Source organism: Schistocerca serialis, chromosome 7 (genome assembly GCF_023864345.2).
Source record: "Schistocerca serialis cubense isolate TAMUIC-IGC-003099 chromosome 7, iqSchSeri2.2, whole genome shotgun sequence".
Taxonomy (NCBI): domain Eukaryota; kingdom Metazoa; phylum Arthropoda; class Insecta; order Orthoptera; family Acrididae; genus Schistocerca; species Schistocerca serialis.
The window spans coordinates 353,709,463-353,730,019 of NC_064644.1; the positions used below are offsets into that span (position 1 = coordinate 353,709,463).

A 20,557-nucleotide genomic window follows, 5' to 3' on the forward strand; every position below is an offset into this window, starting at 1 on the left:
CTTCGAGTAAAGACATCTTAACTTGTGACCGTATGGTATTGATGCTGATAGACGCAAGCAGATATGCTTGTCTTCGTTCTGTCGTATGTGTACCGCTCATGGGAGCTTACGCCATCTGATGGTGTACTCTCGCGTTACTTGACTTCGTCCTGTCGATTGTCGTTGGTTGCATCACTAACGAGAGGATCCCCGCCCCATTCGCGTCATCTGTTACAACCTTTCTTGGGATACCCTCAGAACTATGAACCCAGTCTCCTTGGGACAAGTTTGTCGTCGGACGGGTATTTCCAGTCCAGTCCCTCTGTATCGTCTCTTATACTGCCTTGCATGGCAGTGGATTGCAGGTAGCTCTGCGTTTACGGGATTTTCGGGTCGCTCCTGGCATGTGGAATTGTTGATATAGTTGTGTTGTGGGTTTGGGACCTCGATTTCCGCAATGTGGCTGTTTTTCCCGGCCTTTCCTTGATCCTCGACCTTCGTACACAGTAAGGAATCCTTCGACGGGGTGAGCCATCGTTCCTTGTGTAGTTTCTGGTATCATTGCTTACGCGTGCGCGGTATTGCTTCTGAATGCGGGCTTGTATCTTTGGCACCACTGCCGTCGGAGATGAAGGCAGCCTTTCACAGTAACCGAATGTCGGTGTGCATTTCCTTTTCCGATCTCTGTATTCTAGAAATCTGTCGTTGCTGCTCGAACGGAAACGGGCGGAAGGGGGAAGGGGTGGGGAGAGCGTCGCCACCGCCACCATGCTCGTGTCGTCATTCGTTCGCCGTCGCCGGCTCTTCGACAAAACTCTCCAGCTGTTGGGTATGGTCATTGTTGAGTGAGCGTCCTTCCTGAACGCTTTTCCATATGGAAGACGGAGGGAAGTTGCCATAGATTTTGTTACATCTCCACCTTTCGGTACTTATACAATTATCCGTTGGAGACAGGCAGAGCGGACGGCGGACGTACCCTTCCTGACCACAACCTGCGGACGTTCTCGGGTGACCATCGTAAATGACTATCGCTCTGCAGCCGACAACTGTGAGGTAAGGCGGCACAAGTTTTCTTAGCTCAGTCCGTATTTGTCACATCCCGTTAAGTACTGGATACGCCGGAAATATTGTCCGTTTATCTGCGATGTGACTGATGACCCTACCATAGGGCTGTAGCGCTGCAGTTGCGTCAGCCAGAACTTCCAGTACTCTGACACTTCTTGATCCATGTCCCGCACGATCAACAGCTACCGCTCCAACACTGCCGTCAGAATGTTTAAGTCCGTCTCTGTTGCCGAGTACGATCTTGTCATACACCTTTTCACTGATCAGTTTGGTGTAGACCACAGATCCGGCCGCGGTGGTCTAGCGGTTCTGGCGCTGCAGTCCGTAAACGCGGGACTGCTACGGTCGCTGGTTCGAATCCTGCCTCGGGCATGGGTGTGTGTGATGTCCTTAGGTTAGTTAGGTTTAAGTAGTTCTAAGTTCTAGGGGACTTATGACCTAAGATGTTGAGTCCCATAGTGCTCAGAGCCATTTGAACCATTTTTTTGTAGACCACAGTGCTGGTGATAGAAGATTCCAACCGTATCCTGTGGTTCAGTTTAATCTCTTCTCGTATAAATCTTTCTATTTCAAATGTCCTGGGTCGTTCAAATTCGTTATTAATGCTGATCTTCTTGGTAGGCTATCGGTACAAGAGAACCATTCTAGATCGAAAGTGCGAGCACTAGCGAAGACTACCAGGAAGTAAAAAACCGCAAGCGCCGAAGCTCCGCGGCAGGGACATAAACAGATGACCGTGCTCCACCACTGCGATAGTAGACTGAAACATTAGGCAGTCCGAGCACGACTTACGGGAAGACCCAAAATCCCGAGGCACAATTTTATTGAAACCGGGCAAGTGGCTTCCCCGTTACGTTTATACACTCGTAGATCATGGATGTAAGAGTGCAAGTTATACATAAGTGGTTGTTTGACATATGTAAGCTTAGGTGTGGCTGTGGGTCGTTCTTGGATAGCATAATGATAAGGCGACGTCTCACAATAAGTGGTAAACTCAAGTCCCGGTCCCGCACAAATTTCCATTGTCGTCATTCCATTATACAGTTCAAGGTCGTCCATATTAGCAGCTGCGAGTACGTTTCATTACATAATTTTCTGTTTGGAAAATTCATCCCTCACCTTTCTGCATCTGCTGACGGACAGAGCATACACATTTACAAACAGTGCTGATATTCCTCTACAGCTATTTGCCACTTGAATGTCGAGTATTATTCGTACCGTACATGGACTTTCAGCCGTGCTGAAATTTACAGGGTCGTTAGAATTGAATTTTCGGTAGTTGAGTGTGTTTACGGTATGGCTACACGACTTTGTAGGAAATATGTTCAGACTGTGTGCAGCAGGATTCGGTCGTTAATAGTGGTAGTGTCATGTCTTGCCCTTAGGAGCTGGTGGTGGACGAAGTGTGGTAATACAAACACCAGTCAAAAAAAAATGGCTCTGAGCACTATGGGACTCAACTGCTGAGGTTATTAGTCCCCTAGAACTTAGAACTAGTTAAACCTAACTAACCTAAGGACACCACACACATCCATGCCCGAGGCAGGATTCGAACCTGCGACCGTAGCGATCTCGCGGTTCCAGACTGCAGCGCCAGAACCGCGCGGCCACTTCGGCCGGCAAACACCAGTCCGTATTACAGTTGCAGATAGTCAATACTGCTCTGTATTCCTGAAGATGTTTCATCGAAACAAGGGCTATAGTGTGTAAGTAGGCTGTTTAGGTTTTTTATTGGTAACGCCACCTCTGTATGAAAATCACTGGCTGTGCTGTGTGCAGTCTGTGGCTGCTTTGCATTGTTGTAATACTCGCCATTGTAGTGTTAGGCAGCTGGCAGTGAACAGCGCGTAGCGTTGCGCAGTTGGAGGTGAGCCGCCAGCAGTGGTGGATGTGGGGAGAGAGATGGCGGAGTTTTGAAATTTGTCATGCTATATATATATATATGATGATATCAAGGTAAATACATTGTTTGTTCTCTATTAATATCTTTCATTTGCTAACAATCCCTATCAGTAGTTAGTGCCTTCCATAGTTTGAATCTTTTATTTAGCTGGCAGTAGTGGCGCTCGCTGTATTGCAGTAGCTTGAGCAGCGAAGATTTTTGTGAGGTAAGTGATTTGTGAAAGGTATAGTTTAATGTTAGTCAGGGCCATTCTTTTGTAGGGAATTTTGAAAGTCAGATTGCGTTGCGCTAACAAAATATTGTGTGTCAGTTTAAGCACAGTCATGTATAATTGTTTTAAAGGGGACGTTTCAAGTGTTGCTGCTACTCGTCCCGAGTATCGAGCAAGTACAGGAATGCGGAGAGCTCCACATTCCGCACCGGGGTTCAAGAACATGATTCCGAAGTGGGAATTAACTAGTCATTGATTGGGAATTGCTCCTGGGAATGCCGACTTCGAAGTGCGCTGCAAATTGTTGAAGAAGATACTGTTCCCACGCCTGAGAATGCTAGACGCAATGTGCGATCTCCAAGTACTGCACGAAATGTGTCATGACAGCTGAACATTCCATGATCCACCGTTCGAAAAATGCTGTCAAAGACAGTGAAATGGCGCATCTAGTGCGCTTGCAGGCTGTCGTGGACGCAGATCTTCTTCACGATGAGCAGTGTTTACAACTGGAACTTAAAAATGGTACGGAGTTACAAAATTTTACCCTTTGATGTGGAAATTGAAAAGTATTTCTTTCAATGGTTTATTCGTTATTTCCGCGAAGCTTCGTTGTCCTACGGTCACTTCTTTTTTATAGGGGGAGAGGGGGTCTCTTAAGTGGCGAAAGTTTAACTATAACCATCGTGTACGTTATATACTTATTTTTCATCTAGATTGTTAGCTTGGACTTCTTGGAACAATGATTCTCGGTAAGACTGCTAATAACTGATAATTGTTTCAGTGGCTGGAAAGAATTATTAAGAATATCAGACTGTATACAAGAAATGGCTTTGTGGCTCAAACTGGTGACATCAATGATAATTCAGTAGCAATAAAATATAAAAACATGGAAATAAAGTTTAATACTCCAATATGAACGAGAATGAGAACTTTTCAAATGTTGTTCCACGAGTAAGACTGCTGTAATTAACTGCAGCAAAACGGCGTGATATGTACAGAGACGCTATCATCCTCATGACAAAGTGCTATGTAGTTACAAAACACAATTACTGTGAAAGAGCATCCATACAGTACGCTGATACAATATTATATAGCAGCTACAGCTTCTGAAAGCCCAGTGTGGGTCATTTTAAAACAGAGGCAAGTCATCCAGAAAAGATGAGCAGACGAGAAAACAGAGCCATAAGAATTCATAATTGACTCACAGAGGTGGCGAAGCACACTACGAATACATGAGGTTGTCTGCATAGCCGTACACGTCCATCCACTCCATACAATTTGGAACGAGACTCGTCCGAGTAGGCAACATGTTTCCAGTCATCAACCATTCAATGTCCCTGTTGATGAGCCGAGGTGTACATCTTTGTGTCGTGCAGTCATCAAGCGCACACGAGCGGACCTTCGGCTCCGAAAGCCCATATCGATGATGTTTCGTTGAATGGTTCGCACTTGCTAACGCCCGGCATTGAGATCTGCAGCAATGGGCGGAAGGGTTGCACTTCAGTCGTCGTTGGTGCGGTCTTTGCAATATCTTTTTCCGGCCGCAGCGATGTCGGAGATTCGATGTTTTATAAGATTATTACTGATATTCACGCTACTCTCGTCAAATTGTCGTACGGGAAAATCCTCACTTCATCGCTACCTCGTATATGCTGTTTCCCATCGCTCGTGCGCTGGCTATAACACCACGTTCAAACTCACTGAAATCTTGGTAACCTGCCATTGTAGCAGCAGCAGCCAGACACTTATATAATATAGGAGAAGCCAAACGCAGTGCCGTATTCTGTCTGTTTACATATCTCTGTATTTGAAAACGTCTGATTAGGTGCCTATACCAATTTCTTTGGCGCTTCAGTGTATTTCGACGTGAAAAATAGTCATCTTCAGGCCGCTGTGTGAGGAAACACACAAATCATTAAAGTATAATGAGAATACTGACAACAAAAATCACAGTTTGTGAGTAAAACGAGGGTAAATCTTACTTACTTACTTACTCACTGGTCATACCGGACTCGAGAGTCCATTACCGCAGCAACATATTTTCGCCATCTGTCCCTGTCTTGGGCTATTTGCTTCCATTCACCTTCAATACCTAGGCTCCTCAAATGAGCCTTCACATTGTCCACCCATCTACGCCTCGGTCTCCCCTCAGGACGTTTTCCTTCTAGGTGCCCTACGAGTACTCTGCGCGCTGCCCTGCCCTCATCCATTCGAGCTACGTGACCGGCCCATCGCAGCCCACGTAATTTAATAATACTGATTATGTCAGGGCTTGAATAGAGTTCGTGAATCTCTTCGTTACGCAGTTTTCGCCATTCTCCGCTAATGTCATCCCTTTTTGTTCCGAAAATATTCCTTAATATTTTGCTTTCAAATACTCGAAACGGCTTTTCATTTTGCACAGTGAGAGAGCAAGTCTCACACCCATACAGCATAACTGGTAGAGTAATAGTTTTGTATATTCTAATCTTTAAATTGCTAGACAATATCCGTGATGAAAGTAATCTATTCAGTGAGAAGTAGTTACATAACAAAAATATAGCATCGGTACCCATGCAAAACAAAGTTCAGTATCATTACTTAACATTTCCGGGCAGTTCTCAGATTGTCCTCGGAGGATACCTTCCGCAGTCGAAGGCGAAACGTCAGGTGAGATTCTTATGTATGGACCACGGCATCTCAACCCGGAAATGTTAAAGTGATGACAACACCTGCCGTTAAAGCCTTCTTTCTATGATCAAAGTTCAGTATGTAATTTGTATCCCTTAAATATTTTATTTGTCCGTAGGGGCGTACAGAACTCACCCGTCGACGAGGGGGGCGTCGGTGAGCAGGCGTCGCACCGCGTCGAGTCGGGCGTCGAGGCGCAGCGCCAGCAGGCACAGCGGCGCCGCCGCCAGCGACAGCCACAGCGGCACGCACGCCGGAGCCGCGCGCATCCCGCGCCGTCGCCCTGCGGGAAGCGACCAAGACTTCGGGCTCACATTCCTCCACACTGCATATGAGCGCGCTTCAGTGAGTAAGGTGTGGATAAACACCCAACGTGCATTTAATTCCATGGATAGACACAAAAGGCATTGAAATGCTGCTGGTACATGTAGGTCCATTTCCAGAAACAGCTTGAAATATGAGACGTTGACAGTTACATAACCGACGATTCAGGAGAAAAGTGTCATAAGGTTTTCTGGATTTAGACAAAACACCTTCATTTGCAGTTTACAGAAACCTACTGATAGTGCGAGATGGTGGCTGTAGAAAATACCAAGACGATACTCTTAATTTACTTTATGTTGCGGTTTAACAACTCCCTGATGTGGATCATCAGCAATCGGGCCAGTTCATGCTGTTGCTCGCAAACAAAGAAGTTGCGGCGTGACGAGGAGTGAGGGAAATGTGAACACACAGTGCGGTCTGGACAACACGCGAGGAATGCCAACTGCGGAATATGGAAGGGTCAGTTTTGACAGTCGATGTCATCATCAAGGGGGCAGTCATATGAAAACCGAACACCTGCCAGAATGGGGTCATTGAATGGTTCCATTCAAAAGTAATCACAACACGCGTTAAGAGAGGTACTGTATGTCCGGGCTGTACGGGAGGTGTGGCACTGTTTCCCAACCATATCGCTGAAGTGTTGGCTTCGTACGACTGACAGTATGTGCACCGGCAAGATCGTACAACAGGATGAATCTGTCAGACAGCATTCCTTGGCTTTTTGATTTCAGGGTGACATCACAATTCCATCAATGTTACTTCCAAGGACTATGCACTGAACTCCTGCGAACAGCTTTAAGGGGGCGTCACACATTCAATAATATTGTCAAACTGTGAATATATTGACAGTCTGAGGGCGCACGTTGACATTTTGTCAACACTAGAAATATTAACGAGCGGGACTGATCGACTACAAAATATTCTCGGTGAGGTCAAATATTGACGGATTCACAATATCCTCCAATCAGATGTTGACAGCTACGTGGCATTAGTGTGTAGTGCTTATTTTTTTTTCAATTTGCCACTTTGTATATCATAACTTAAACTGTTTTTTAAAGGAGTATCTTAACAAAAAAGAATTTTAATAGGCCTATGCAAGGGTAATCATATTGTATGCAGCTTTAGGATGATTAACGAAGGATTCTCTACGATATGGCTTACTTTATTAATTTGAAAATATAGTATAGATTGTTGTTTCGTAGCAGTTTTGAAACACATACTCATTGCGAAAAATACGTCGTATATCAACAATGCCTTCCAAAAGGTCCGCGAAATGCATGTCAGGTTCACCAAATTATCACAAAGCTCAAAAAAAAAGTTTTATATTGATTACTTGAAAGGTCCTAACCACGCACATACAATTGCTTAACAGGTTTTCACAGAGTTTTATTAATTGTGTTTGCTGATATTACAGAAATGAAATTCGAGCATCAGAATGAGCTGACTGTCGCCAGACATCTCGAAGTTACTCCTAAACTCTTGTCAAGTGCGACTGCCCCTCTCATATAATACATACATCAAAACAAGTTTTCCATCACCCCATTTCCCAGAACTCCTGAACACAGACGTTGTTTGTGGATATTGTATTACAGACACGGTCCCTTTGACAGTACAGAGATGTCACTAAGCCCAACCAAAGATGTAAACAACCATGCATGAGCAGCGCCTATTAGACGGAGGGGGTCGGATAGCTGATAACTTCCAGTCATTCCACCAGGAAGGAGGTACACGGTTCGTGTTGTCTGTAGTTCAAACATGTCTAGACGGTCAATACCGCGGTTCGATCGCGTCCTCATTCTTACTTCCGCCAGGAAAGGCTCTCAACAGGGGAAGTGTCCAGGCGTCTCGGAGTGAACCAAAGCGATGTTGTTCGGACATACAGAGAAGATACAGAGAGACAGAAAAAGTCGTTGACATGCCTCGCTCAGGCAGCTCAAGGGCTAATACTGCTGCGGATGACCACTACCTACGGATTACCATGTTGAATAATGCTCTTCGTGCAGACACAGGACGTAGTGTTACAACCCAAACTGTGTGCAATCGGCTGCATGATGCTCAACGTCTCTCCCAACATTCATGGCGAGCACCATCTTTGCAACAACGACACCATGCAGAGCGGTACAGATGGGCCCAAAATCATGCAGAATGGACCGCTCAGGATCGGCATCACGTTCTCTTCACCGATGAGTGTCGTATATGCCTTCAACCAGACGATCTTCGGAGACGTGATGGGAGGCAACCCGGTCGGGCTGAACGCCTTAGACACACTGTCCAGCGAGTGCAGCAAGGTGGAGATTCAAATGGTTCAAATGGCTCTGAACACTAAGGGACTTAACTTCCGAGGTCATTAGTCCCATAGAAAGAATTACTTAAACCTAACTAACCTAAGGACATCACACCTACCCATGCCAGAGGCAGGATTCGAACCTGCGACCGTAGCGGTCACGTGGTTCCAAACTGTAGCGCCCAAAACCGCTCTGCCACCCCAGCCGGAACAAGGTGGAGATTACCCGCTGTTTAGGGGTGGCATTATGTGAGGCTGCCGTACGTCGCTGGTGGACATGGTAGGCACCGTAAGGGTTGTACGATACGTGAATGCTATCCTCCGACCGATAGTGCAGCCATATGGGCAGCATATTGGCAAGGCAGTTGTCTTCATGGACGACAATTCGCGCCGCCATCGTGAACATCTTGTGAATGACTTCCTTCAGGATCCTGTCATCGTTCGACTTGAGTAGCCAGCATGTTTTCCAGACATGAACCCTATCGAACATGCCTGGGATAATTTGAAAAGGGCTAATTATGGACGACGTGACCCACCAACGACTCTGAGGGAGTATGCCACGACGAAAACAGGCATGCATCAATGTAAGAGGACGTGCTGTCGGGTATTAGAGGTACAGATGTGTACAGCAGTCTGGACCACCAGCACTGAAGGTCTCAATGTATGGTGGTACAACATGCAATGAGTTTGTTTTTCATTAGAAATATAAAAGGCTGAAATGATATTTATGTTGATCTCTATTCCAATTTTTTATACCGGTTCCGGAGCTCTCGGATCCTAGGTAATGCAGAACATTTTTTGGAAATAATTTACGAAATTTTCCTGGGACGTGATCATGATTTCAGTCCGTAAATTATCATGTGACCAGTATCTCCTTTTTTCAACCAATCTCGGACCCATTTCATTCTTTTCGCTTTTTTCATTTGCTTGCAAGCCATCCCTAATATAATTGCAGCACACACCTTCTTTTGGATGTTGAACATCTTAACCTTATGAAATCACGTTTTCAGCTGTCTGATGTCGCTTCATTGTATTGAAGGCTTCACAATCTAGTATTGTCAATAAATACTGAACATGTGTGGGCCTCTTTATATTTATTTGGCGGACGAGATATGGAATGTTTTGATTGTTGGCTTTGTTGTTTTCCTCTAGCCGTCGAAATGCTGTCGGATGGAACCATCCAGTTGCACGATAATGTCCGTCCCTGCACTGCTAGTCGGACGAAGTCAGCACTTTATTGAATTTGTTGGGAATTGCTGCAACATCCTCCATACACAGGGTCTTTCACCTTGTGGTTCTCACATCTTTGATGACCTGGAGAAACATAGGCGTGGACATCGCTTTCAGTCAGTCTTTCACCTTATGGTTCTCACATCTTTGATGACCTGGAGAAACATAGGCGTGGACGTCGCTTTCAGTCAGTCTTTTACCTTATGGTTCTCACATCTTTGATGACCTGGAGAAACATAGGCGTGGACGTCGCTTTCAGTCAGTCTTTCACCTTATGGTTCTCACATCTTTGATGACCTGGAGAAACATAGGCGTGGACGTCGCTTTCAGTCAGTCTTTCACCTTATGGTTCTCACATCTTTGATGACCTGGAGAAACATAGGCGTGGACGTCGCTTTCAGTCAGTCTTTCACCTTATGGTTCTCACATCTTTGATGACCTGGAGAAACATAGGCGTGGACGTCGCTTTCAGTCAGTCTTTCACCTTATGGTTCTCACATCTTTGATGACCTGGAGAAACATAGGCGTGGACGTCGCTTTCAGTCAGTCTTTCACCTTATGGTTCTCACATCTTTGATGACCTGGAGAAACATAGGCGTGGACGTCGCTTTCAGTCAGTCTTTCACCTTATGGTTCTCACATCTTTGATGACCTGAAGAAACATAGGCGTGGACGTCGCTTTCAGTCAGTCTTTCACCTTATGGTTCTCACATCTTTGATGACCTGGAGAAACATAGGCGTGGACGTCGCTTTCAGTCAGTCTTTCACCTTATGGTTCTCACATCTTTGATGACCTGGAGAAACATAGGCGTGGACGTCGCTTTCAGTCAGTCTTTCACCTTATGGTTCTCACATCTTTGATGACCTGGAGAAACATAGGCGTGGACGTCGCTTTCAGTCAGTCTTTCACCTTATGGTTCTCACATCTTTGATGACCTGGAGAAACATAGGCGTGGACGTCGCTTTCAGTCAGTCTTTCACCTTATGGTTCTCACATCTTTGATGACCTGGAGAAACATAGGCGTGGACGTCGCTTTCAGTCAGTCTTTCACCTTATGGTTCTCACATCTTTGATGACCTGGAGAAACATAGGCGTGGACGTCGCTTTCAGTCAGTCTTTCACCTTATGGTTCTCACATCTTTGATGACCTGGAGAAACATAGGCGTGGACGTCGCTTTCAGTCAGTCTTTCACCTTATGGTTCTCACATCTTTGATGACCTGGAGAAACATAGGCGTGGACGTCGCTTTCAGTCAGTAAGTGCAAGAGCGGTTGCGGCTGTGCATCCCCCAACGGCCGTCCAATTTTTATGAAAGAGGCACTGATCGTCTCGTCTCCCATAGCGTTAAACGTCTTAATGTGTGTGGCAATTAATTTTGAATGCAACCATCCCATGGCGCGATTGTGGCTGGTGTTCAGTTTTCATTTGACTGCCCCTCTAATAGCAGCGATGATGAATCGGCTTTGTGTTGCACAGACAATGTCTTTGCACTTCTTATCTTTTCACACAAAAAGGTTACAAAAGTGCTTATTGTATCGTAATATGCTGAACATTTTCAGGATGTTCTATTAACAAAGGTACTACATACCTTATCACATTAAACAATACAAAAACGGAAAATGTTGGGGACCTCAGCGAGTACACCGGGTTTTAAAACTTGAAGGGGAAGCTCTCCAAAGAGGAAGACGCAGAATAAAAATCAAATGAGTGTGATATTCGAACGAGTTATAAAACTCTTTTACTTTTATTACAGTCCTTGCCGCTTTTCAAGGATGGTGATGTAGCAAAAGAATAGTTGGTAGTTTTGGCTGAACATCTATGTGCAGTTCTGGTACAACAGGTTCGTGTGTTGCCTATATAAAACAAGACAGTCATGATACAGGTTATTACACAAAGTTCAGAGACAGCTCTCAAAATCTTTGTAAAATGCTTGCTGCACGTTCTTCAGCGCTCTATAAAAGTTTAAATGCCGCAAGCACACAGCTGGATTCGAGATTCCCAGCAGCATTGAAAAAAGTGTAGACAATGTACATTTGTAGTGGAATTGATTATTTTATGTATCCACAGATGGGGCTGCATTCACGTTCGGGAAAGAAATCGGGACTTTTAGCGGGACTGGATGGAAACTGGGAGATAATATAATACCCAATTCGTGATGACCTGTAGCTTACAGTAACTGATATGCAGTGCGACAGGGAATGCAAAGATAGTCTATATTTCTTGAATAATTTCCTACGGGATCGATTTCCTCGTTTACACAAGTCTCCAAACGGCTCCACAGCCTACTCCCTGCGACAGTAGAGCGTTGTACAGTACTCGCTGCTCACAAGTAGGCGCTCACCACCTGTGCGCGGAGCACGTTTGCTGTGACGCCCTGCTTTAGGGTTCAAACTTAAAGATTTAAAATAAACGAGTACATAACACAAAAAAACTTTTCTCGATGTGATTTTCACAGACGCCTGGATAACACTAGTCAAATCGATGTCTCCAAGCAACTCACATTCTATTTTCATTGAGGTGAGGTCGTTTAGCCGTGTTTTCTCATGGTATTTGTTAATTGATTTTTAATGCTGTTTAATGTTAAGAAAGAACGTTGTCCACTACAGTTCGTGACCGTCAAAAACAATTAAACATGTAAGACTATTTTTACATTTGGGAAATAAGGTTTGAGCCCTGCGCGGCTCGTGCTCGTGCCGTTATTGCTTGACATTTTGTCTTGGCGGTAATGCCGTCCCGTTTCTTATTCGATTCACCGGCGTCACTAAGTTGCTGGCTTGCCTGCTCTTGAGTGGCACCAGTAGCGCTTATCGATAATTGCACTGCCATACTATCTTTGAAGTGACCGCTAGTATTTCCGGGTCAACGTGTGTCGGGAGTTGATTCGGGACGGAGCCGCAGTGACATCCGGACAGCCATGACTCGCTCGACCGTTTCCGACACACATGACTTGAGTGGGCACGACTTTGGTCGGTCGTTCGATCAGTCGTCTCATCGGATGACGTGTATTTGGTCGCCGACCGCTTCTGGGTTCTCCATTGTGTCGACTTGTGATTCGTCCATGTTGTTCCTCAGTGTCTTTGTTTTAGTATCGTTCGAGTTGTTGGTGGAAATGTTTCTGAGGAATCGTGTGTAGTTCTGGATTTTACTGACCAGTTACTGTAACGCTCTCTCTGTGTTGGAGGCAGACGGTTGGTTGGGGCAGAGCACTGAGGAAGTCTCCTTGGTGTGAGGTCAGTCGGGGGCTGGTGGCGGCGCGCATGCGCGGTCGGATTTGTGAGGCGCTAGCTGCGAGAGCTACAAAGTTCGTCGCCCACCGAACCTGGACACTGAAGTTGCGTGATCAATTAACTTGATATGAAACGTCAACTGCTGTGCCATCTCTTCGTTCATTGGCGATTATTGCTTCCTGGGCCCTTCCCACAAGCAGCAACATATGGTGTGTTGCAGTCGGCAAAATTATGCAGCCGTCTTCCTGTATGGTGTTTAACTATTAAATTGGTTGTTACTTATTAGCGAAGTGCACTGGCGGTATCTTCTGCCTTGTGCTCGTTAATGTCCCAGTTGCTTGCCCTGGTGGGTAATATACTTTTCTGGTAGTGTGTTATTCCTCGCTGTGTTGATGCTGTCCGGCACGGTATGTAGTTCGACAGCCTTGGTGTTATCCATATTTGAGTGGTTATTGCTAGAGCCAATTTTCAGAACATAGTGCTGCTGGTATCCTTGTGCTCGCTGATATTCTCCGTTGTCGTGCTGTTACTCTGGCGGAAGGGAATTGCTTACGTTGTCGGTCGGTCCTTCAGCCGTCCCTGGGTCAGGTTGCCATCCGATTATTTAGTCTTACTCTTAGCTCCTGCCTTACTTACACTTACATTAGAATTACCTCCTCAGGTCGATCTTTGGAACACTTCTGAGCACCATTGTTCTGTTGTTTTTAGATTGTGATATTCCTTTAGTCTCAAGTACTGTGGGAGGCTATTAGCCGTCTATTAATTTAGCTTCTTTCAATTTTAAAATAAGGCCCTCAGCCGACTTAATTTAAGGTTTCAAGATTGTTTTAATTAAAACTTAGTTTTACAAAAAGGAGATTTTGTTCTACTTGAAATCCTTATTATCCAAAAAGGTCGGAATTTAAGGAGATGGGACCTGGAAAAACTGACTAAACCAGAGGTTTACAGAGTTTCAGGGAGAGCATAAGGTAACAAATGACCGGAATGGGGGAAACAAATACAGTAGAAGAAGAATGGGTAGCTCAGAGGGATGAAGTAGTGAAGGCAGCAGAGGATCAAGTAGGTAAAAAGACGAAGGCTAGTAGAAATCCTTGTGTAACAGAAAAAATATTGAATTTAATTGATGCAAGGAGAAAATATAAAAATGCAGTAAATGAAGCAGGCAAAAAGGAATATAAATGTCTAAAAAATGAGATTGACAGGAAGTGAATAAATGGCTAAGCAGAGATGGCTAGAGGACAAATGTAAGGATGTGGAGGCTTATCTCACTAGGGGTAAGATAGATAATGCCTACAGGAAAATTAAAGAGACCTTTGGAGAAAAGAGAGCCACTGCTATGAATATCAAGAGCTCAGATGGAAACCCAGTTCTGAGCAAAGAAGGGAAAGCAGAAAGTTGGAAGGATCATATAAAGGGTCTATACAAGTGCGATGTACTTGAGGACAATATTATGGAAATGGAAGAGGATGTAGATGAATATGAGATGGGACATATGATACTGCGTGAAGAGTTTAACAGAGCACTGAAAGACCTGAGTCGAAACAAGGTCCTGGGAGTAGACAACATTCGATTGGAACTACTGACGGCCTTGTGAGAGCCAGTCCTGACAGAACTCTACTATCTAGTGAGCAAGATGTATGAGACAGGCGAAAAACCCTCATACTTCAAGAATATAATAATTCCAATCCCAAAGAATGCAGGTGTTGGCAGATGTGCAAATTACCGAACTATCAGTTAAGAAGCCATGGCTGCAAAATACTAACGCTAATTCTTTACAGACAAATGGAAAAACTGGTAGAAGCCGACCCGATCAGTTTGGATTCCGTAGAAATGTTGGAAAACGTGAAGCAATACTGACCTTACGACTATTCTTAGAAGAAAGATTAAGGAAAGACAAACCTACGTTTCTAGCATTTGTAGACTTAGAGAAAGCTTTTGACAATGTTGACTGGAATACTCTCTTTCAAATACTAAAGGAGGCAGGGGTAAAATACAGGGAGCGAAGGGCTATTTACAATTTGTACAGAAACCAGATGGCAGTTATAAGAGTCGAGGGACATGAAAGGGAAGCAGTGGTTGGGAAGGGAGTGAGAAAGGGCTGTAGCCTCTCCCCGATGTTATTCAATCTGTATATTGAGCAAGCAGTAAAGGAAACAAAAGAAAATTTCGGAGTAGGTATTAAAAGTCATGGAGAAGAAATAAGAACCTTGAGGTTCAATTTTGGTAAACATTTTTGGAAAGCAGTGATCAATTAATTGTTATATTTTGACGAAAGTTCAGTCTTGTCACATCTTGTACGTTTTAATGATCAGTTGACTGCGTAGCAGCGAGGAGAGCTCCACCTACCATCCTAAGGGAGCCATGGGTCTGATGATGATTTTGTAAAAAGAACCGAAACCGGTTATCTATATCATTAAAACGTACATGATGTGATCAAGAGTGAACTTTCGTCAAAATATAACCTTGAGGTTCGCCGATGACATTGTAATTCTGTCAGAGCAGCAAAGGACTTGGAAGAGCAGCTGAACGCGATGGACAGTATATTGAAAGGAGGATATTAGATGAACATCAACAAAAGCAAAACGAGGATTATGGAATGTAGTCGAATTATGTCGGGTGATGGTGAGGGAATTAGAATGGGAAATGATACACTTAAAGTAGTAAAGGAATTTTGCTATTTGGGGAGCAAAATAACTCATGATGATCAAAGTAGAGAGGATATAAAATGTAGACTGTAAATGGAGAGGTAAGTGTTTCTGAAGAAGATAAATTTGTTAACATCGAGTATAGATTTAAGTGTCAGGAAGTTGTTTTTGAAAGTATTTGTATGGAGTGTAGCCATGTATGGATGTGTAACATGGATGATAAATAGTTTGGAGAAGAAGAGAATAGAAACTTTCGAAATGTGGTACTACAGAGGAATGCTGAAGATTAGATGGGTATATCACATAACTAATGAAGAGGTATTGAATAGAATTGGGGAGAAGAGGAGTTTGTGGCACAGCGTGACAAGAAGAAGGGACCGGTTGGTAGGACATTTTCTGAGGCATCAAGGGACCACAAATTTAGCATTGGAATGCAGCGTGGAGGGTAAAAATCGTAGAGGGAGACCAAGGGATGAATACACTAAGCAGATTCAGAAGGATGTAGGTTACAGTAAGTGCTGGGAGATGAAGAAACTGGCACAGGGTAGAGTAGCATGGAGAACTGCATCAAACCAGTCTCAGGACTAAAGACCACAACAACAACATCATTATCCAGACCTTAAGCCTTGACTTGTTCTATGTTCAGTATGTGGCCTTCAGATGAACAGTTACATGAAATATTTTAAGATAAGGCCTTCAGCCTTCCCAAATTAAAATTTGGAATTTGGCTTGTTGAAACCTTTTTAAAGTTTTCTTCTTTTCCGAAAATCTTCTTATCCAGGCCTTAAGCCCTTAGTTCTTCCGTGACCAGTGTGTAGCCTCTAGCCGAGTATTTACGTAATTTTTTTAAAGTACTCCTTAAAGCAATTGTAATAACTTGTGTTTGGGCTTTCAGCTGTATTGTTTTGTATCCTTTTAAGGGCATGTATGAATAAGTGTCTTTAGGAAAATAAAGTTTGTGTGATTGACCAACTGGCAGTAATCATTTTGGCCCCTTTCCACATCCGTAACCTGATCCGTTCTGTCCTGTGAAATTCCTGATTTCAAGGTTCTACAAAATATTCTATTAAAAATTTGTAAAATTGCAGTTCCAGGATCTCGTGATTTTTGCTGTGTGAAGCTCCTTTTCTAGTTGTGATGTCTTTTCTCAGTTAATTTTACGTTAATTTTGCGCCTATTGGATTGAAGTGAGATAACTTTACATAGAGAACACTCTTTGGTATGAAATAAGCTTGACCATGTGCCTAATACGAATACTCGTGTCTTATGTGTTTCAAGTTTTGAAATTATTCAATTAAAGAATGAAGAGTTGTCAGTCTGTATTAATATCAGTGCGAGTCAATTAATTTATTTTAGTGTTCCTTTTGCACGTAAAACACTTGCCTAACTATACTCATCTAGACTCGTTTAAAAGTTAGGTTTCTTTCACATTCACAATGAAATAACCATGGCTACATTGCGTTTCGACGTTAATTAAATAGGTGATCACTGTCGCAGAAGCCTTTTCTTTCTCGTTCTACTATCAACATACTTTTCCACGATTGCTACTGATTCAGTAATACGATACTGTTTCAACCATATGTTTCTTAATTAATCCCCACTCCGTTGCGCTTAGTAACTGAATTACTCAAATACTTTTCTTCTGTTATCCGACGTAACGCTTTCAACTGTTAACTCCACTTTCTATTTAATTGTTGACACTAATTTTCATCGACGCGGCTGCGCGCGGCCGCTCCACACTCAACACCGAGCCAACACCAAGATGCCGCGTGACTACTGCGCTGGGCCATAGTCGCTATAGCTCAGCAAGATAGTTCTCTCTCAGGAAAACAGGGGCACTTGGCTCCTAAAGTTCCAGAAGATACGGATAAGTAGTGAGTACAATATGGATACGTTACAACATCAATCAGCAACAAATAATACAACAGTGTGCAGAAACCTGTACACATCCATAATTTAGACTGAGATAAGAGTGTGGACAAAATTTGAGTTGCAAACGACGATAAAGAACTGTCTTATCCCACTGTGGTATTTTATATACCGACTGAATTCCACTTACGCTACGGTCGCTGTGAGAGTAATTGATTTCATGTAAAAACTCTCAGATCTACAAGTAGTAAAATGTGGACAGGATTCATTGCACCAGTCTTACTTGACATATTAAATCTGGGTGTAAATAAGTTCAGTTCTGAAATGCACTGTCAGATTTTAGGATTATTTTGATGTATAAGATCGACGACGTTAAATTTCAATCTCCATTATGTTAAAGTTAACCGTCCTGTAGGTTTACCATAATTTTTGACGAACGAATTAGTACATGTTTATGGAACTGTGCGGGTTCCAAATATACTGCAGTGGTCGGAAAGATAATGTCGATAACTAAAGTGCATTCAGTGATAAATAGAACTGAAACTACATTTTCAGTATATACACGCCAAGACGTTTCTATATCCATGGGAATATTCGGATGGTAGGTATATAGCCAACACCACAGCAGGAGAACACTTAGAGAATTTAACACATGTACTTGTATTTAGAAAAATGAACAAAATGCAGCCATCAGAAAGAAATTATGGGCATCTCTCTCGAACAATGTAGGACATCCTTTCACCCTAATGATGGAACCGGATCTTCATGACAAGTTCTACGACTGAGTGGAGTTCATCCTATTCTACAAGCGTTAAAAGCACCGTTAATATATCTGGGAGATGGGTGAGAGTGCGGTTTTAGAAATACACATCGTTCACGACAGTATCGGTGTCGTAATCAATTACTTCAGGTCCATCTTAATACTGTTTAATTTCCTTAACAAAGATAAAGAGATCTGAGCAGTCCAACGTTTCAAACCGGTTGCTATAGGTTACGATGAATCACGCGTGCAAAGATTCTGGAGGTACCTGGAGTATTTTATACCACTATAGATACCCTTAGGAAAACCTTACCATGGAAGTGGATACACCGCTGTGAACGAATATTAGCTCATAGTGTGAGTGGACTGTCGACACTTTAGGTGGTATATTTCTAAAGGACTCTCTGAATTAGGTAGCCCAGTGGTTCAGGACGACGTCGGTCCAGATCCCCGTTGGGCCATTCTGATTTAGGTTTACCGTGAGTTCCCTAAAACGCTAGGGCAAGTGCCGCAGTGGTTCATTTGAAAGGCCACAGCTTATTTCCTTCCAGATCCATCCTTAGCTCGTGCTCTAATGGCCTCGATGTTGACGGGACGTTAAGGACTCGTCTTCCTCCCTCACCCAGAGCGGAGGTTTAGCAGACGGCGGAGCTTTGTACTAGAGACGTGATTTTTAGTTTTATTTTCCGACAGAGTGGTGTGACGACGAGTTGAGTATGGATGAACGGTAACGGCCAGTGGATACGGAGGGTCCTAGAAATGTTGCGAGAAACTTCTTGGGGTTGCATAGGCTGTCTTGAGGAACACATCGTCGTCAGACTGTTAGAAGCTCCAGAGTCTACCACTAAGCCACCCCTTCGGCAGCATAGCGACTGATAGCCACGATGGCTAATGGAGAAGATGGAGATGATGATGATGATGTTTGGTTTGTGGGGCGCTCAACTGCGTGGTTATCAGCGCCCGTACAATTATCCAATCTTTGCTCAGTCCAATTTCGCCACTTTCCTGGATGATGATGAAATGATGAGGACAACACAAACACCCAGTCATCTCGAGGCAGGTGAAAATCCCTGACCCCGCCGGGAATCGAACCCGGGACCCCGGGCTCGGGAAGCGAGAACGCTACCGCGAGACCACGAGCGGCGGACCGGAGAGGGGAGAGGGGAGAAGATGGAGTCAGTGGCTGCATAGAAAGCTCTGGTCCTCTATAAATGCGATGTTCTGTTGACTCGGTGGATAACGGTTTCCGACACAGGTTTCAACCACAATGTATTTTCCTCCTGAAATCCTCTAAAACCTTAAATTATTTTTTTGTATACAGCAGAAAAATAAAATGCAGATGGAAACCATTGTTCGAAATGATCATCCGCGAAGGCAACAGTGCATTGCCTTAACAGAAGACATGGCCTTTGTACGCCGCAGCTAGCTCCAGCTTCTTCACTGGTGACCGTGGAAATCAGTTGCGACCACCGAATAACAAACAACATTACGAGACTTTACGCCTACGGTCCGTCAAGTTCGCAGCGTACGAAGTCACGTCTGCCTCCTAGTAGCACACGCTCTCTAGCGTCGTTGCATGATGTTTCCGGACAAGGGTTTGTATCCTCGATTTGTTTCTCAGAACACACTGCACAACCTCTCAAAAGTTTTCGTTTCTGGGGAACCCAGAATAAAATTTGTACTACGCAACTGACATTTCGTTAATTTGGAGAAAAATAAATTTCAACGGCTAACCCATGACTGTGCTGCGTTGAGCTAGTACTTGAACGATGTACGTATGAAAATCACGGCAATTTTATTTCTGTTGCAAGCAAAAGTCTTTACGATCTGACCGTACGAATGGAAGATGAACTGTGGATTAGCGTGTCGTTCATACACGTAGCCATAGTACGCTAAGTACAAGCAAGTGCTGCAACTGATTCTATGTAGTAGTGGCTGTATGTGTACCAGACCAACAGGCTAAAGCAATGTAGAAGGGCAAAATGGAAAAAAAACCTTAGGCACAATTGCGCAGCACGAGTTAAGTCGATAATTTTTATCTAACGCAGCCAGCGGACGACAGACTGCTTACAGTACACTCAGACTGAGGCGAACCAATTTATACTGCGGCATCGCAACCGACTAGACTATAACGCTAATCTGTGCGTTCCGTGACATGCGGCCGGCGCCATTTGGTGGCGCTGTAGGAATCGCTACACCATTTGTAAGTTTAAGCCCATTGCCAATGTCTATGGTTGTTTCTCAAAGAGACGCACAGTAAGCTCAGTCTGAGGCATTAGCATACAAATCGTTATTTAATCCTATCGTGTTCTCTTGCCTGAGAAGCTATTATCGATCTACATCGTACGGGATTATAGCTGCAGAATGTACTTCGCCTTACGTTAGCTAT

General features: G+C 43.9%; 1 protein-coding gene across 1 annotated transcript in view; it reads right to left on the reverse strand.

Moving 5' to 3' along the window:
- Nucleotides 1-6,064, reverse strand: part of LOC126413077 (dipeptidase 1-like) — a gene marked incomplete at its 5' end in the record, with an annotated part of 97,268 nt that extends 91,204 nt beyond the window's left edge. Inside the window, one exon of the mRNA XM_050082974.1 lies at nucleotides 5,964-6,064. Coding sequence (XP_049938931.1) covers nucleotides 5,964-6,064 — 101 coding nt within the window. The remainder of the gene's footprint in view (nucleotides 1-5,963) is intronic.
- Nucleotides 6,065-20,557: the final 14,493 nt, after the last annotated feature.